The sequence below is a fragment of the Eulemur rufifrons genome, chromosome 2 (assembly GCF_041146395.1).
Source record: "Eulemur rufifrons isolate Redbay chromosome 2, OSU_ERuf_1, whole genome shotgun sequence".
Taxonomy (NCBI): domain Eukaryota; kingdom Metazoa; phylum Chordata; class Mammalia; order Primates; family Lemuridae; genus Eulemur; species Eulemur rufifrons.
In genome coordinates this window covers 118,951,466-118,970,254 of record NC_090984.1, presented here as the reverse complement: position 1 = coordinate 118,970,254, position 18,789 = coordinate 118,951,466, and the positions used below count along the sequence as shown (strand labels likewise).

General features: G+C 37.4%; 1 protein-coding gene across 3 annotated transcripts in view; it reads right to left on the bottom strand.

Moving 5' to 3' along the window:
• Positions 1 to 13,998: 13,998 nt before the first annotated feature.
• VRK1 (VRK serine/threonine kinase 1) overlaps positions 13,999 to 18,789 on the bottom strand; it is an 83,471-nt gene continuing 78,680 nt past the window's right edge. For 2 of the 3 annotated variants that reach the window (XM_069465283.1, XM_069465284.1), the window contains exon 13: positions 13,999 to 14,426. In XM_069465283.1, the coding sequence (XP_069321384.1) occupies positions 14,392 to 14,426 (35 nt within the window). In that variant the 3' untranslated portion in view covers positions 13,999 to 14,391. Of the gene's footprint in view, positions 14,427 to 17,831; positions 17,904 to 18,789 lie in introns of all 3 variants that reach the window. The other variant, XM_069465282.1, reaches the window with a different exon arrangement.

The window sequence follows — 18,789 nt, the reverse complement described above, 5'->3', positions numbered from 1 at the left end:
CTCTCTGGTTTCTTTCACAGAAGAGATCAGTCTCACCCCACCCACCCTCGTCCAGCGACAGTTGAGGGCTAATTGTTACCTTGGGGCGTTGGCCTGCGATTCTCTCCTTGTGGAGGGTAATGAAAAGGATTTCTTGTAACCCAAGACACAGAATCATGTGCCTTTCTTGGAAGCAGATGAAAGCCATTTGTCTTTAGCATTCTGTCGTGCACCTTTACTGATTCCCAAATTACGTGTTCGGGAATATAATCTGAGACGTTGCTACCAAGTAGGTGTTTGGCGATGCACTTTCCTCGGCTCTGCCTCCTATTATTTGAAAATTAGCAGCCGTTGCATTTCAGGTGGGGCTTAGCAAGTAGAAACACAGCATTCCCAGTTAAATTTGAATTTCAGATAAATAATGAATACTGGTTTTAGTATAAGGATATCCTAGGCAATATTGGGACAATATTGATACTAAGAAATTATTTGTTGTTTATCTGAAACTCAAATTTAACTAGGCATCTGCTGTGGTTTGAATGTTTTGAGCCTCCAAAATTCATGTTGAAACTTAATCCTCATTGTGGTGGTATTAAGAAGCAGGCCCTTTGGGGAAGTGATTAAGTCATGAGGGCAGAACCCTCATAAATGGAATTAAATGCTCTTATAAAAGGTGCTTAAGAAAGCTGCCCGGCCTTTCTGCCACTTGCAGACAATACACTTCCCCTCTGCCATGTGAGGCCACCGTGAGGAGCAAGTGCCATCTTGGAGGGAGAGAGAGCCCTCACCAGACACCGACTCTGCTGGCACCTTGATCTTGGAATTCCAGCCTCTGGAACTGTGACAAATACATTTCTATTATTTATAAATTACCCAGTCTAAGGTATTTTGTTATAGCAGCAAGAACGGACTAAGACAGAATCCTGTATTTTATCTGGCAACGCTAATTTTAGGGAACTTCCAGAAATCAAAAAGAGTAAGAGAAATTTGTGAGGTTCGACTTGAAGCAGCTTCCGCCGTCTTTCTTATTTTGTGTCACGGGGGATGTGCACCCCCGCAAGCCGTGGCCGCGTGACAGCTCCAATCCTTCCTAAGTACTGGCTAGTGGAGGGCCGTAGAAGAGAAGGGATAGAGCATGGCAATGCTTTAATGACTTGAAATTAGAACTTCCTACCTTGGAAACATCATGCATGTTAGAAGTATTCCTGCAGTAGGGAAAAAGCAGAGAAAAAAGTCCCCCCAAACCCCACGCACACCGAACACAACGTCTGCCATCTGGAATGTCTTCTAATTGATCTCCATTACTGCCCCATCCGGACTGTCTGCCGCTCCATCCACCACATCTACGTCCTGAAAATAGAGGGGGCCTAGGAGTTGAGATAAGAACCTCTGCCTTTTACACATTCGTTTATTTCTGGATTTGGTGCCTGACTTTCCAAATGAGGACAGAGAACTATGTTATGCATGAGAAGGGAGGAAGAGAGAGAGAGAGAGATCTGAAACTGTCTGCCGCACAGGACTTGCCCTCTCGGCTGCAGACAGAAGGTGTTTGATAGATTAGAGTCCTGCCTCCATTTCTCCATTCCTGGACCAAATGCCACAAGACAGGGATAGAATGCACCCAAAGTTTCCATCTCTCTGTTGACTGTAGCAGCAGTGCTGTCACAGCTCACGTTTCTACCATCAAGGCTTGAACTCAAAGAAGTCACTAAATGAGAAAGTCAACTGGCAATTATAAAACAAGATATCTTTCCACAAACTACAAAGGAAGTCTCATTACTTAACATTCATGCCATTTAAGCCATTATCTGACACTAATAATTTATTATTTTTAACTTCCTATCTCATAGGTGTGAAAGCCATTCATGTTGGTCACCAAATACATCTGGTTCTCCTTCCCAGTGCAGCCTGGGTCATGGAACATGGAAGAGGCAAATCCCTGTTGTTTATTTTTCCCCGAAGATGTTATATTTTTTTTGAGAAGTTTTAGGTTCACAGCAAAATTGAGGGGAATGTACAGAAATATCTTCTATACCCCCAGCCCCACTCCATTACACATAATTTCCCCCTTATCAACATCCCTTATCAGAGCAGTACGTTTGTTACAACTGACAAACTCCTATGGACACATCATCACCCCAAGTCCGTGGTTTACATTAGGGTTCACTTTTGGTGTTGTATGTTCAATGGGTTTAGACAAATGTATGATGACATTTATTCATCATTATAGTATCATCCTTCTCGTTTTTAAACCACTAAGATTTTGGAATTGTTAGTGTGGTATGACTTAGCCCACACTGACCAATACAGTCTGGGTTGAAAATGTTTGGGGGGTGCAAGGCCGGGTTGCAATGGCTGTGCATGGTATCAAGTTACAGAGATTATGGCCACAGGGGACAGTAGTGAAGGGGACGGCTCTGAAGACCTGTCTGAAGATCCAGACAGGTTGGGCTCAGATACTGCTGTACAACTCATTAGTTGTGTGACTTTGGGCAAGGCAAACTTGACCTCTTTAGGCATCAGATTCCTGGAAAATCATAGCACCTTTGTCACAGGGTTGTTATGAAGATTAAATGAGACGATGTCTATAAAACAGCACTGTACCTGGAACATAATAAGCACTCAGGTTAATATTAATAGTTTTTAATTTGATTACTATTAAAAGAAGGAAATTCTAATATAAGAATTCCCACATAATATATTTAGCAATCTCTGCTTGAAGTTTCCAGAGGTGAAGAGTTTACAGCCTCATGGGTCTGCTGGTTCCATTTGCACTTACATAGCTTGTTTGGTCACTTCCCTGCACTGGGCCATCCCTCTTTAACTGAGCCTAGTGGCTCACTTCTCCGGTGACTCAAAAGAGTCTTCTTCTTCCACATGACAGGTCTTCAAATGTTAGTGGGCACTGACCTTCTCCACCACACCCCCCACAGCCACCTCTGTCCTCCTCTCCAGACTGTGGTCCCAGCTTTTCCATTTCCTGTGTAACGTGATTTCTTAACCGTTCTCCATGCTACCCATCCTCATCTGGAAGCACCTCAATTTTTCCAGGTCCATGCAAGCAGGTACCAAGTATGGCACCAAGACAGTCTCTTCAAAAAACTGTCCAGCGACAACTGGACATCCATAAGCAAAAAGCAGAACCTGGACATATAACTCACAGCTTATACAAAAAATAACTAAAAATAGATCACGGCCTTAAATGTAAACTATAAAACTTTTAGGAAAAATTTAAAAACAGAAATCTTTAGAATCTAGGGCTGGTGCAGTTCTCACACTTGACACCAAAAGCGCAATCCATAAAAGGCGAAATGGACAAGTTAGATGGCACTCTCTTAACTCTGGCATTCAAAATTCAGCCCTCTGGGCAAGAGACAGAAACAATCTTTTCTGGGGAAATTGACCAGTCCGAGAGGAAAGACCTTCAGATAATCACATGGCAGTATATGAGGTACCTCTTGTGCACGGCTTCAAATCCTTGCTCATTCCAGCCCAAGCAACAGTGACCGACTCTGCACAGGCTCCCCCAGCTTCCTGAGTGCTGCCTGATGGCCCCTCTCCCTCCCTTCTCTGGGGGTCGCATGGGATGCCTGCCAGGAACAGTGGGAATTCCACATGGGCAGCTCAGAAGTGTGAGAAAGCTAGCATCCAAAGACAGGCTGTGAGATGTAGTTCATAGGCTCCTTGGAAGATCCTGCAGGATTCGGGTGTCTGTCGCTCCTAGCAGTGGCCAGCCTGATGCATCTATGGTGGTTTTCCTTCTTCCCTGTTTTTACTCCCTTGTCCCTCACTTCTCCTCCCCAGGATCACATTCAGAAATAAACTACCTCCATGTAAGCCTTTGTCTCGGGCTCATCTTTCCGAATATTCAAGTTAAGAGACAGGGTGCTTCTAAAATTGGCCCACCTGACATGCTAAAAAAATAACAGCTCCAAACCCCCCCCCACCCCCATCACACACAGACTCGGAACTCCCGATCACCTGTTTCTTGGCTCACTCTTACATATGAACAAACAGCCAAGGATCAACAGGCATTTGAGAAAACCATCTAAAATGAAAGACCAAAACAAATGGTGTAACCTGGAGAAATAGAGACTATGTAGGGGCCGGGCACGGTGGCTCACGCCTGTAATCCTAGCACTCTTGGAGGCCAAGGCAGGTGGGTCCTTTGAGCTCAGGAGTTCGAGACCAGCCTGAACAAGAGCAAGACCCTGTCTCTACTAAAAATAGAAAGAAATTATATGAACAACTAAAAATATATAGAGAAAAAATTAGCCGGGCATGGTGGCACATGCCTGTAGTCCCAGCTACTTGGGAGGCTGAGGCAGGAGGATCACTTGAGCCCAGGAGTTTGAGGTTGCTGTGAGCTAGGCTGATGCCACGGCACTCTAGCCTGGGCAACAGAATGAGATTCTGTCTCAAAAAAAAAAAAAAAAGAGACTATGTAGGGACAAGGAAGCTTCCAAATGTTATAATTGTTAATAAAATCCTTAGAGATCCTGCGTCCATGAACTAAGACCAGAATGATTTTTTTTTTTTTTAAAGAAACATTAAGAGAATGAAGAAGAGCTCCTGGAAATTAAAAACATGATAGCAGAATTAAAAAAAAAATCAGGAGAACATTGAGGAAAATTTCCCACAAAGTACAGTAAACAGAAAAGAAAATGTTTATAATGGAAGTTCCACAAAGAGAGAACAGAGCAAAGAGAAAGGAAGAAATCATCAATAAAATAATTCAAGAAAAATTCCCCTGGATATATTTTCTGATTACAGGGATATGAACCATAGAAAAGATCCACATCAATACATCTTTGTGAAATTTAGGACATTAGGGAGAGAAAGAAAGCTCTTCAAAAGGCAGGGGGGAAAATGGGTCCCATACAAAAGACCGGAAATCAGAATGATTTCAAGTTTGATCAACAGCAATACTGGAACCAGAAGATATCACAGCAATGCCTTCAAAATTCTGAGAGAAAATTACTTCTGATCGATAACTCTACACAAATCAAACAATCAGTCAAGAGGAAAGCTAGAACAAAGACATTTTCAGACATGCAAGATTTCAAAAAATTTAGCTCCCACACATCTTTTTCTCAGGCAACTAATGAAGGATGTGTTCCACCAGGTAAGAGGAGTAAACCAAGGAAGAGTCCCACACTGGATCAGGAAACAGGTGAGCCAACACAGGGGAGAGACAAAGAGCAAAGCCCAGGGCAGGGGAGAAGAGGCATCCCACGAAGATTGTTGTACAGATGTGCAGCAGGTAACTGGCACAGATCAGCGGATCTTTGAAAATCTGTGCAAAGGACTGTGTTGGGCTCTACAGTCAGAGTCCCTTCCCTCCAGTGTGATTAGACAGGCAAAGCCAAAGCTTCTTCTATGAATAGATACAATTAAAAGATCTTCCAAAATGATGATGTGCAACTGAGACGGAATGATAAGACAGAATATATTCCCTAACACCATGAATTAAGAACATTAATAGGTAGTATTTGACTTCACAGTTTGACTAAAGCCTTTAGTCCAATAAATTGCAACGTAGGAAAAAATAACTTTCATTCCTTCTCTGATACACACACACACACACACACACACACACGCACAAACACAAACAGATATGCAGAGTGTGGCTTTGGAAGGCTATAAGCCTATAACAGTTATTTCTGGGGAGGGAAACCCCAGGGCTGGAGGAAAGGTTCTTGATTTTTTTTTTTTTTTTTTTGTCATGGATTCTTTTGGTTGTTAATGCAACAAATAAAACAAGTTTATTTTCTATACAAATTCCTTGAAGGTCCATGATCTTCAATTTAAGAACTTTCACTATTTACCTTTATTCCTTTTGATTTTTATATCACATACCATGTATATATACCTATTCAAAACACAAGTATTTCCTAAAAATCAATTAAGAATGAAGTAGGGATGCATGAGGTCTAACGTATATTGCATTCATTTACAGCCCACAAAGGTCATCAACCAACAGCTGGAGGGTCTTAAAAATCAGAGGGCTGTTCCCACTTTGCCTTCCATGGGAGAAGCCGTCAAGCCTACCTCTTAGAGTTTGTGGCAAGATTTTCAAAGCCAGTTCTATTTTTATCCAAGGCAAATTGGTTACATATACATTTTTAATAGCATATTAATTTTATTACAGATAATCTAACAGTAGATAAAATGGTCTCTTTTTCCCTTTTCTATTAGCTTCTGGTGTAGAACAAAAATCCAGCATTTCTGTTCTTTTGCGAAGACACGTGAAGCTCTTCACCTTTGTCAATGAAACCACTTCCATTGATGGCACTTCAGCCATCTAGCCAGAGGCTGGAGAAAATGAAAGATTATATGTCAATGTGGGCTACTCAATGGAAATGTAATTATAATGACTGTTTGGGTTTCACTAGAATGACCTCTACCCAGTTTTGTCTGCTGGTGGCCTTTGGTAGGGAAAATGGCGCCACAGAGAGTAAACCTCGATAGCAGTTCTGGGGTATTGGGGAAAGCTAACCAAAGAATGGCCAAATATTAAGGAGATGGAAAGTATTAAAACTCTCTTGTGACTTTAAAGAATGTAAGATTAAATTACCATTCCTAATATCTTCTCAATGGGGAAATAGAAGAAGCCATCATTTGGAGTCTTAAAAAGTTTGCATATTTTTGGAGCAAAAAACCATTCATTTCAAAACAGAACATCGGCAAAATAGGGCAGGGTGGGAGGGGGAGCTGCTGCAGATGCACCGGCTGAGTCAAGATGACAAGACTTATCTTCTCCCCGTGTCTTCGTTCCCAGGCTCTAATGATTCAGACAGCAAGTGTTAACTGCACACACCCCGTACCAGCCTAACTTCTCTTGACAGCCTGCATTACAAATTTAAAAAATTTTTGAAATTAAGTATCTTTGAAAATGGAAAACAGATCCAATGTCCCAATTTGGAAGAAGGGAGGCTCAATCTAGAAACTAAAATCATGGCTAATTTGCCAAGGGTGGGGAGTATGAGGAAGGGTCTTCTGAATTCCCCCTAACAATGGGGACGATCAATTAGGCAAGGAGTGCTTTGAGCCTCTGTGCTGGCTCTGCTACAATTTTCTTTTTTTTAAATGTCTGGCAGAATGTTTTACAAACTAAACCCAGCAAGACTACAATTTTACCAGAAGGTGCCTCAGATGGTTTTGCTAATAATTTTGATCAGCCGAAATGGAGAAAAACATCATTTCAATTATTCACTTTTCAAAAGCCGTCAATTTTAAGTTGGAATATTCAATGCCCCTTTCCTCCTCCCTCCATCACCATCAACCAAATAACACCCAACCCTGGAAGAGCCCTCACAAAAAGGTAAAGGGAGTAGGCAGTGACGTTTCTCAGTATGTTGGCATGCTAAGAATCTTGTCAATATTAATTTCTTGCTACTCGGAAGTTGAGTCCAGCTTATGTGTAACTTTGTTTGAGAGCGAGTTCCCTTAGAGATACTCGGGGGAAGCTGGCATTGCTGCTGCTGCGAAGATGTAAGTGCGAACCACCATATATTGGCTTTTGTTTTAATAGCCTTTTAACCAACTTTGTTAATGGACTGAATGCAATTTAGATATGGAACTTGGCTAAAACGTAGCTTCAATTGGCTATTAAAATTTAAGAGCCAACTAAGATAGCTAATTACAAAAAAAGCTCCAGTGATAATGCTAAGCAGAATTAGTAATAGCAAATGACAGTCTGTCTAGTCTTATTCCCATAGGGAAAGAAACTCTTAACTGAGAAGTCAACCAGACAGTGTGCAGCAAACCTAATTGCATTACTGGTATTATGGCATACAAATCTGGCAGCTCACTGGGACAAAACAGGGCGGAAAGTCTGTCAAACTCGAGGTAGAAAGCAACTGACCCTCTTTTACATACCAGTTATAACAGATTCCAGGAAATTTTAGTTCTATTCAGAGTTGATGGGTAAATGCTCTTTTATTGAGGAACATTCCTATAAAACCCTAGCAAGGACTGAGGAATAAGGACGGAAGAAAACAGACGCTCACAGAGAGCACAATTCAAAAGAAAAAGATCCTTTACCTATACAGAATTAGATTCTCCCTATAGATATTTACGTCTAAAAAGGGCAACAATAAATATCTGACTGCTAAAAAGTTGAGCTTAGAAGGAAAAAATGTTCTCCTTCTTTGCTTCATTACAGATACCCTCATTATGGCATCAGTTGAAGTGCAGACTAGCTCTCCTGTGAAGATTTATCATGTGTGGTGGCCACTTTGAATCGGAGGTACTGGAGTCTTTAACATTCCCTAGTCAAGTGTCTCCCTGCTGTGCCTGTAAATGTCAGTCCAGTTTTTTCACGGCTGTGCGCACAGATTAGAAACAGCAGGAGAGCTTGGGAGTATGACTACAATACCAGTAAGGACACTTGTCTTCGTGGCACTGCTCAAGTGATTCTTGGAATGCAGGACCCTGCTGTTTTCTAATATTTACACACAACTGGAGTCATCAAGAGCAGTAAATGCAGTCTAAAGGCAGCTTGCTTCTTTTGTGTTAGGGACTTTACATTCAAATAGGGATATCAACAAGAACACTAAAAAAATATTTTCTTTAAAGTTTCATATTTCCCCTCAATTTTGCTGCTACGAGACCAACCAGGTATTATCATAACTGTTCACTTAGCTTGACCCTCCCTTCAAAACACTTTCTATGTGCATCATACAGTTCATTGGGAACAGCAGGTGTTTTGGACTCTTGACCTCAAATCGTGTTTTTGCAGACTGTGGCTTCTCTGACCTCTACAGGAACAGACGGGGCCCTAGAAAACATTTTGATGTAATTTCAGCCACCTTTGCTTTCTGAACACTTTGCATGACATATCAGACTTATTTTGGAGACTATAGCACCTGGAATACAGACAGCTTCTCTTTCAAAAACCTGGTTAGGAATTAAAAAAAAAAAAAAAAAGAAGTGGGGTTGGGGAGAGAGAAAAAAAAAAACAAACCCTTCTTTAAATAATAAATGGTAGGGTAAACCACATATTTTTGTCATAAGCTTTTAAATACCTGCTAAGGATTTCTGGACTAGAAACTTACCCAGAGGTTGCCGGGGGAGGGGGCGCGGTGCACAGAGATGAGATCATATATCTTTGCAATTATTAATAGAATGTTAAGCAGATTAGAATGTGCATACTTCATATTTCTCCAGTTGAATTGACTTATGTGTTAAACCAAAATATTCTGTAACAGTTAATGAAATAAATGAAGATAAAAGAACAAATTTTGGGTGTTTGTGTTTTTTGGAGGGTGTAAAAGGATTAAAATGCCCAGGACATCAAAGGTCTTCTTAAGGATCTTGAAGGCACATTTCTCTACCTAGAAAAGCTCGAGAAATAAACTATTGCTCTTTTCACTAGGCAATTTAATAGAATCACTTCCCAATTGTAACTTTCTAGTCTTCAGGTTCAGCAGAACTTTTAGTTGCTCTACCCTGACTTTGAAGTACTAACACATATTAGTACCTTATGGGGAAAGTTTGAGAAAGTGTGTAGAGGCCTTTTTCATGCCTGAGAATTATACCAAAGACCACCACGATCTGTACTACGATTTTTGCATCAAGGCCAGAGAGAATATTGAATACAGCAATTTTTCCATTTATAAAGAAGCTGTTGCCCAGGTGTTGTAAGGTTTTCATTTTACACAATTGTGATCATTTTCACTTGCTTCTAAAAGATATCAGAAACAGAAAGACAATCTACAAAAACTGGAAACAGATTCCAGACTACTGTCCCACCTCCTCCCCACTCCATACTCTGGATGCACTCCTTAGTCTCTGCACCCCAGGCACAAAGATTATCTAATAGATCATCTCCACTCATACTTCTGATATTTTAGAACAACATTCTAACAAATGTTGGACTTAAGTTAAAAAGAGAGGTTTTTTTTGAAAATCATTTGCAGTGGAAATAAAACTAAATTTCCTTAATGTAGTTTTACAGGTAACTTCATGATGAGCCAAACTACAAAATTCAGGAATGATCTTCAGCTGCAAAATGCTATGCCATAATAAAAGAAAACTTACCATTGTATGTATAAACACACCCTTAGCATAATGGAAATGGTAAGCACTTTATTTGTATAATAACAGGCAAGTGATAATGAGAATTATCTAAACCATATGGTCAGCAGTATACTGCAGAGAATTACTAATATAATGTATGAGGCTTATAAAGACTCTTTTACAAATAATTCTTTAGTGTGTCTTGTACTTTCTATGTAGAGCTTAATGAATGAGTGGGTTACAGAATAACCTGTGGAACTTAAAAAAAAAGCACTATAAAATTTTATCTATGCCACTGTTATAACTATAAGAAGTTAAGCAGACATGGAAGAGGACTGAGCATAACATAGTCAAAGAACAAGGGTTTGATTTCTGCAGTGGTGGTAGGATCAGAAGTGAATTTTTTTTTCTTTCATTTGGATTGCTATTAATGTGGTCTGGGCAATAAGTAAGAATTAATAATAAGTAAAATGGCATTAATTAAATCAGTGTGGTGCTGGCATGAGGACAGATCAATGAAATTGAACAGATAGTCCAGAAACAGACCCTGGCATGAGAACCTAATATGTAATAAAGCAGGCATCGGAAACCAGGGTGGAAGAGGGGTGGGAGAGAGAATTTACTTAACAAATGGTATGGGAGCCACTGGTTAGCTGTTTGGGAAAAAATCCACTGTGATCCTCACCTTGTGGCATATATACACCAAAATAAATTCCGTATGGATTGAAAATTTAGAAGCATTAGGACCAAAAGCCTAGAAAAAGTCACAGCAAATATTTCTGATTTCTGGATGGAAAATATTTTAAAACAGTGGCAGAAATTACAATGAACAGATCAATAAGATTAAAGCCATAAAAACTAAACTTCATAAAAATGAAAAATATATCATCAACAAAAAATAAATAGGAAAAAGTCAGCAACAAGCATGACAAAGGGTTAAGGTCATTACTATATATAAACAGTACATACAAATCCACAAAGAGAAAATAGAATGACTAGTTTACAAATAAAGAACTGTTCAGGTTCACTAGCAATCAAAAAAAATTTACCTTATCCAACTATAAAAATAAAACTTAATATCTTAGTACATTCAGGCTGCTATAAGAAAAATATCATAGACTAGGGTGGGTTAAACAACAAACGTTTATTTCTCACAGTTCTGGAGGCTGGAAAGTCCAAGAACAAAGCACCAGCAGCTTCTATCCCTGGTGAAGGCCATCTTCCTGATTTGCAAGTGGACACATAACAGAGAGAGACATCATCTCTCTCCTGTCTCTTCTTTATAAAGGCACTAATCCCATTCATGTGGGCTCCACCAATCACCCCTAGAGGCCCCACCTCCAAATACCATCATCTTGTGAGTTAGGCCTCAACATATGCACTCTGGGGCAGTGGGACACGAACATTCAGTCTATAACCCTCAAGGATGACAAAAATTTAAGATGGCTATTCTGATTTACTGGGGAAAATCTTAAAATAGATTTTTGCCAAGCAATTTGGTAATACACATCGACAGCTCTGCATTTCATAATCTTTGACCCAGTGGTGTCCTTTTGAAAATCTAAGAAAATATTCATACATGTTGACAAAGATTTCTGTCCAATTTTGTTTAAGAACATTGTTTATAATATCCCCAAACTGAAAACAACTTAAATGTCCAATATTAGGGAAACAGTCATGAAAGTAACATAAATCTGTAAGGAAAGATACCATGGAAACATAAAAGTTACGTTCATAAAGTATCTGTAGTAACATGAAAAGTATTTGTTAGCTTTAAAAAGTAGAATATAAGATTTTACATAAAGTATAACTATTTAAAGATAAAAATGCATAGAAATGACTAGAAGAGAATGGGTCAAAATATTAACAGCGGTTGCCTGTGGGTGGTAGCATTATGGTTTGTTTGTCTCTTGACATTTTTCTGTATGTCCTAAATTTTCTACAAGGACCATGTATTGATATACCTTGATAATCAGAAGAACACAGAGCATTAAAAATAGAATTTTACAGAACAAGAATACAATGCTCAACTGTATATATCCAGATCCATACAAATACATATAAATTTATATTTCTGCCATCAATTTATTGCTATGCAACTTGGGTCTTATATGCACATTTAATTTAGTAATTAAAAAAAATCAGGGGTTTAGAACTCTGGCCTATTAGTGTTTGATTTGCCTTAAGAGATCACTATGGAAGAACACCTAGAAGCTACTTTACTTTAGGGCTTAGTTAGTTACCAAAGATTTATCAGTTGCTTTCTAGAAAATGTAGAGCACATATAAATCCTGTTGCATGAAAGATAAGAGCCTGGCAGAGGTGCTGATCCACAACAGACGAGAAAGGCTCACCTCACTACGGGCCTAAGGCAATGGCAGGGAAGGCAGGACACAACGGGGCCAAGAACACCTTAGAATATGGAAGCTGCATTGTGAAGGGAGAGCAGAGGAGGCAAATCCACTCCATTCAGGGATTGAAAAAAAAAATAAAAACATTTCAAGATAAAAATAATAAATATAAAACTGAAAGGGACAAGAAAAAAAGCATAACTCTGACTGGCAAGGAGGTTGCTTAACCATAATAAAGGAAGTAGGAAAAAATAGTACAAGGTAGAGAACAAAAGAATAGCAGAACAAGGGACGCAGCTGATTAATCAAACTGGCCACTGTGGCTAGTAGTTTGTTATTAACTTCTGTAGCCCTGCCAATACAGTAACATTCAAGAAAATGCCAGCACTTGTTTGAAACAGTATGTGAGGAAATATTTGTTTTCTTAATATTTAACCAACAGGTTTTGCTACGTTTTTGTGTTTTGAAAGATAAAGAAGGCCAAGGCATATACACAAAAACATATCACACACATTTTTTCCTATTTTAAGCGTTAATGTGTTTAAAACAGAACTTGAGGTATTACAAATAAACTTGGGATCATAGCACTGATGAGTACCAAAAACCCCACATTCTACAAAAAGCAGGAGGAGTCTCTCCCCAAAATCTAATTCTTTATTCTATAAAGACACATAGCTCTAGAACTTCAGCAAGCATTAAAAGATTAACCTTCAAAGGAAAACCTGTATATCTGTTTTGCATTTTTCAGTATCTGACCATCACAGTGATAAATGCTTCACATAACAACTAAATAAATACCCACATCAGAAAGCCAAAAGTTTTAGTCTGTGTTCGTTCAGCATTTCTCAAACTTGGTGCAACCTTGACAATATTTGGTAAGCCTACATCCTCCCTTTACAATTATTTTCTTAATATTTTCTTCAAATTAACTCACTTTTTAAAAAGTGAAATATCTACCACAGACTTGTCCTAAACAGTAATCACTAATTTAATATGCTAGCTGTATTTTGATTACATATTAAAATACTTAAATATTTAAATGAATCTGTGTCCACACAACACCTAAAAACACTGTACATACTATACATGGTAAGGTGTGCCCCCACTAGAAAATATATTCCAATCCCAATTTCTCTAATGAAGTCAATTTTGAGGAATGTATCTTGAAACTGTTCATAAATATGTTAAAATTTCAAGCTCCTGGGCCCAAGGCAGCTAAAAAAAACTTCACATCTTAAAAATTTCTTATCATTAAAACTCTAAGGTGCTTGGTTTACTGTACAAATATTACATGGCATAAAAACAAAACTTGCAAGAAAAATAATCTCCTGTGAATTAACAGGCTATATATATGTCCAGTTCACAGGACTTACTTAAAAGAAGTCAGTCTTTACAGAATCTTTGCCACCACTTGATAATTTATCACCTGTTTTCTTGTCATACAGCTTGCATACTTATGTAATTCCTATGTAATCTAACGCTCAGATATGTATATTTTCTCTCTTACAGACATATGTACTCCATTTTTTCTTTCATATTCATTTCCCTTCTTTATACCTCCTGGCTCATATAGCAGGTGCTCAATAAATGTTTATGGAACAGAACAAAATCAATACAAATCAAACCTTATAACCATAACAAATTGTGTATTAGTATCAAGCAACTCAGATCTTTATTTTAAGTTTTGGATTTCCTTAAAAGTGAGGACTTTGTCAAACATTTTTATCCATTCTGGGAAATGTACAACAATTAGAAATGTGCGTATCATAGTAATTTTTCTTGTATGTCCTTCAAAACCTCAAACACAGACAGCTTGAAGTAGCTTAAAGAGTATAACCTGAAGATTATGAAATTTCATAAATTAGCCTTTAATAAATTGTACAAAGTATTTTAATAAAAAAGTTTGTTTTCTGAAGATACTGGTATTTAATTATTACTCCCACCCCACAAGACTCAAATGAAAATAAAACAAATAGAAAAGGAGAAAAAAATCAAACGAAAAGGAAGAAAAGAAAAGTTCAAATTAACAGCATCTGAATTACTTCTGGACTCTTCTCTTTCTGGTTCTTGAACCTTGAAGAAAAATCAAAGAAATTTAATCATGAATCAGTAATTTATAAAAGCAAAAGAACAAAAAATAGAAATATTCCCATATACAGTTGTTAATATTTAAAAATCTGACTGATAAGTTTGCAGAGATGAAATTTGCACACAAAAGTACAACTGTTAAATGCCCTGAAAATCTTAGAAAATTTTGTCAATTTTTAATGTCAAAAAATATGCTAATAAAGCCTACTTTTTTAGCCATATAAAAACTCTTAAAGTCATAAGATATATCTAATTTATAGTGATAACAAAATATTTCTCCCCAAAATTTTTATTGTAAAATTTAAAACACTGACACCAAATGTAACATATAGCAATAAGAAGCATTTATTCCTTGGGAGAAGCAACAAGGTTATGCATATATGGAAAGCGAGGAATTTTATTCTAAATGAGTTGGTTTTTAAAGTCTATTAACTATACTTTTCAGGCAGGAGAACACTGGGCTTACTCTAAAACGGAAAGTCTCTTCCACTAGGAATAATGCAGATCCCAACTGAGACGCCTCCTGGAAAAGCATCACATCCGAAACTGGTCTAAGTCTCCACGACAGTTCTCATCCAACTCTTCTTGGGTTAGAACAAATCAGTGATTCTCCCTTGGGATTCTTCCTGAGCAAGGAGGCTTTTCACCTCAACGACCACCACCCCCACACCCCCTCCAACTCTGAGCACAGCAGAGTCAGAAAGATATGCCTGATCCCAGCTGCCTAGTGCTGGCAAGCGATGTGTGGCCATTCCTTCCCACTACCTCATGCCGCACTCTGCCAGGAACAAGCAGGGGCACCAGAGTGAGGGACTGTGAGATGCCCATAACCAGTCAATGACTGAACTAAACAAAAAAGAGATCAACGCTTTTCTGAAAAGTTCGAAACATTCTTTGAATCTGGCACAAAATTTCTAGCACACGTTGTGTAATAATAAACAGTCTCTAAAGGTTTTCTGATTAAAGGTTTATTTACTTAACTGGAAGGTCAGTTTAAAAGATAGCGCTTTTTATTTTTCCAAGTTATAGTTTCTATTTCCTTGCAATACAGCTCAATTAAAGCAAACTTCAGACTTATATGAATATCTTTTTTCCCTGCTACTCATAATACATAACGACATAATGAACTATGATTGAGTTAAAAATTTGTGGTTTTTCTCCAATTTTTGTGACGTAGCCTTCTATTAAAAAAATCCCACGGTAGATTTTTAGGTTTTTATTTCAAGAATTTTGAAATTAATTCTATATACAAAAATGTGATAGTGAGATTGGCATAATGGGATATCACAAAATCAAGGCCAATGATCAATACTATAATACACGTCCCTTGCAGTAAATTTTTGAAACTATAACATTACAAAAGACACTAAAGTAAAAACAACAGAGCTATATTAAAATAGCATTATTCTCATTAATGTCCTAATTTGACATTTTACTCTTAAATATCATTGTTGCTTTTCCCCTTCAATCTAAAGTTTCTTGCTGCAACAAAAAATGCTATCACCACCTGAAATTTATTATATAACCTTGGAGATTTTGCTGCATGTATGGATATTTTCCCTAATAATCAATTCTAATTGTTGCAGGGAAAAAAAATCTATCTTCTTATCTCTTCAAAATATAACCATTTTCATAATACACTAGTATGGGTAAAAGGTCTAATCATAAGACTAATGTATATATTAATAATTTGACATTTGAAAAATAACATATACAAGTTTGGGATACTCCTATGATTTTATAATGCAGAAGAAAAAAAACAAGCGGGAAATTTCTTTGCAGGGTGCGCTTAAAAATATCTATTTCTTGACTAGTCATGCTCTCCCCAAAGATTCCTTGGGAATAGTCCCAAATCCAAGGGAATAAGCAGCAATGATATTTAATTTAAGAGTAAAATGTCAACTTAGGACCTTAATGAGAATAATGCTATTTAAATATAGCTCTATTGTTGTTATTTTAGTGTCCTTCTTCAAACATTCAAAAATAACACCAATAGGAGTAGTCTTCATTTTATGAACAGTAGGGACTGAGTATACTGGCCATAAATATCATGTATATATGAACTAATTTTTAGCACAATTCTAAAATATTGGCATGGTTTTGAAATGCCAGAATATGCATGGTTTTTTAAGGCTTATCATTTTGTGAGGGGGAAAAATTACTTGCAGCAAATAACCAAATTTTCTCAATTGGTAAAAATTATGCCTTGCATAAAAATAAAAGGATTAGAGGCCTCTGTTCTTCTTGAAAACCACCCCATCACTCCCTCTCTTTCTTTGAGAAAACCCTACACAATACACATTTTGAAAGCTTTCAGAATGTGTTCTTACACAATAGACCCCCAACTATTCAAAATGAGTTTAGGTGTAGCAAGAAAATTATACACGTTTTAAAAATGGTCTAAATAGATATTAAAGGAAAGTTGCTCCCATTTTGCTAGGCACAGCATTCTGAAAGATCACACAGTGAGAAAAATCTCTTACCATATTGTAAATCATAAATTGTGTTTGAAAATAAAATTGTTAATGAAGAAACTGACATTTCTAAAGCTGCTGTTAGAGGTAACCATTCTTGAAACACGTTTATGACACAAAATTTTAAAGCCCTAAAATACAGAACTCACTGAACTGTATTATATATTTCTTAAAATTAAAAAAATTCAAATGTAATAATGTTTCATCTCCTTCAAGTTACTTTAAACTGATGAATACAAAAATATACATTTATATGAACCCTTGGCTTTTTCTTTTTTATTAGAAGCAATAACATTTTACCGTCTCAGGTAATATATCTCTCATTTATGAATATTTTGATAGTAAAATACTTTAACTAGCCTTGTACTGTAGGGGAAAAAATTGCAATGGGAAAATAAACAGCATTTAAGTAAAGCACTTCAGAGTTTATATGAGTAAGAGAGACTCTGATTATTCTTTATCTTCTTAAAAAGTTATGTCAAAAAAAATCTGAATTGTTCTCCTTAAATTATCCATGAATCTACTCTCTTTTGTCATTGATAAAATAACAAAAATACTAACATATTTTCTCAAGTTAAAAACCATCAGTAGGGGACATTACATTAAAATTTTAGGTATAAAAAAGCATTTTTATCATAATACTAGAATTTATAACCATTTATCTATCAAAACAAATACCTCTGGTGCTCATAGGCAAAGTTCAGGTAACAAATGACATCCAGGCAGTAAAGAGGGACATGAGTCTTCCCCATGCACAGTTGTGACTTCGCTTAGACTTAACGGGTATCAGCCTTACTAGGACGATGGAGGACCTTTCCTAAACTAAAATTGACAGTTTTAAAATTTAAAGGATTTTTTTAACAGTAAGAATATTATTCTATCTTTATAAATGCTCCTTAATTTTGTTCCCACTCACTGTCATAGCTGCTGCTGCTAGCCTCTGGCTGAGACATGCTTCCATGTATTGCTCCTTGGGACTCCTCACTTCCTAATAACAAAATGAACAAGACAGGGGAGGAGGGGAAAAAAGACAGAAGCGAACGGAAGAAGGCAGCAGAAAAAAAGAGAGGGACTACTTCAAAACCTTTAGCCTCCAGAGTGAAGTTATATATTCCCTCTTTAGGTAATACAAGTATTCTTTGGGTAAAGGTAGATAAACCTAAGGATGTCCTATACACAATATGTAATAAAGAAAATGTTAATAAAATCAGGGCAAAGATGATTGTCTTTCAAAAAAGTTGAATACTTTGCTTTCCACAAATATGCATCGATACCACTGTCAAAAGGCAAGGTAAAATATATTATTCGCCTTACTCAACAGGGCACTTATGCGTTAATAAAATTTTTAACAAAAATAAGCCTTTTTCTATTAGAAATCAAGAAATATTTCAGGACCAACAAAACAGTAAATAAACAAAAGGCAGACCAAAGAGAAACCTTTAAAAAAAAAAAAAGCATTGTGGACAGCACAGCACTGAATCTCTCCTCATCGAATCAAGTAAATCAAAGCTTAGAAAACTTGGAACACACTGACTGGCAGTTTAGTAAACATACCAAAGTCCAACCTAGTTTTGCCCCTTGCAGATGTTGCCTTTGCTAATGTCATTTCTGAAACTACTCCATTATTGGAAGTGCCATCAATCCCAGTTTATAAGCCATTTAAGAAATTACTTGGCCGGGCGCGGTGGCTCACGCCTGTAATCCTAGCACTCTGGGAGGCCGAGGTGGGCGGATCGTTTGAGCTCAGGAGTTCGAGACCAGCCTGAGCAAGAGCGAGACCCCACCTCTACTAAAAATAGAAAGAAATTATATGGACAGCTAAAAATATATATAGAAAAAATTAGCCGGGCATGGTGGCGCATGCCTGTAGTCCC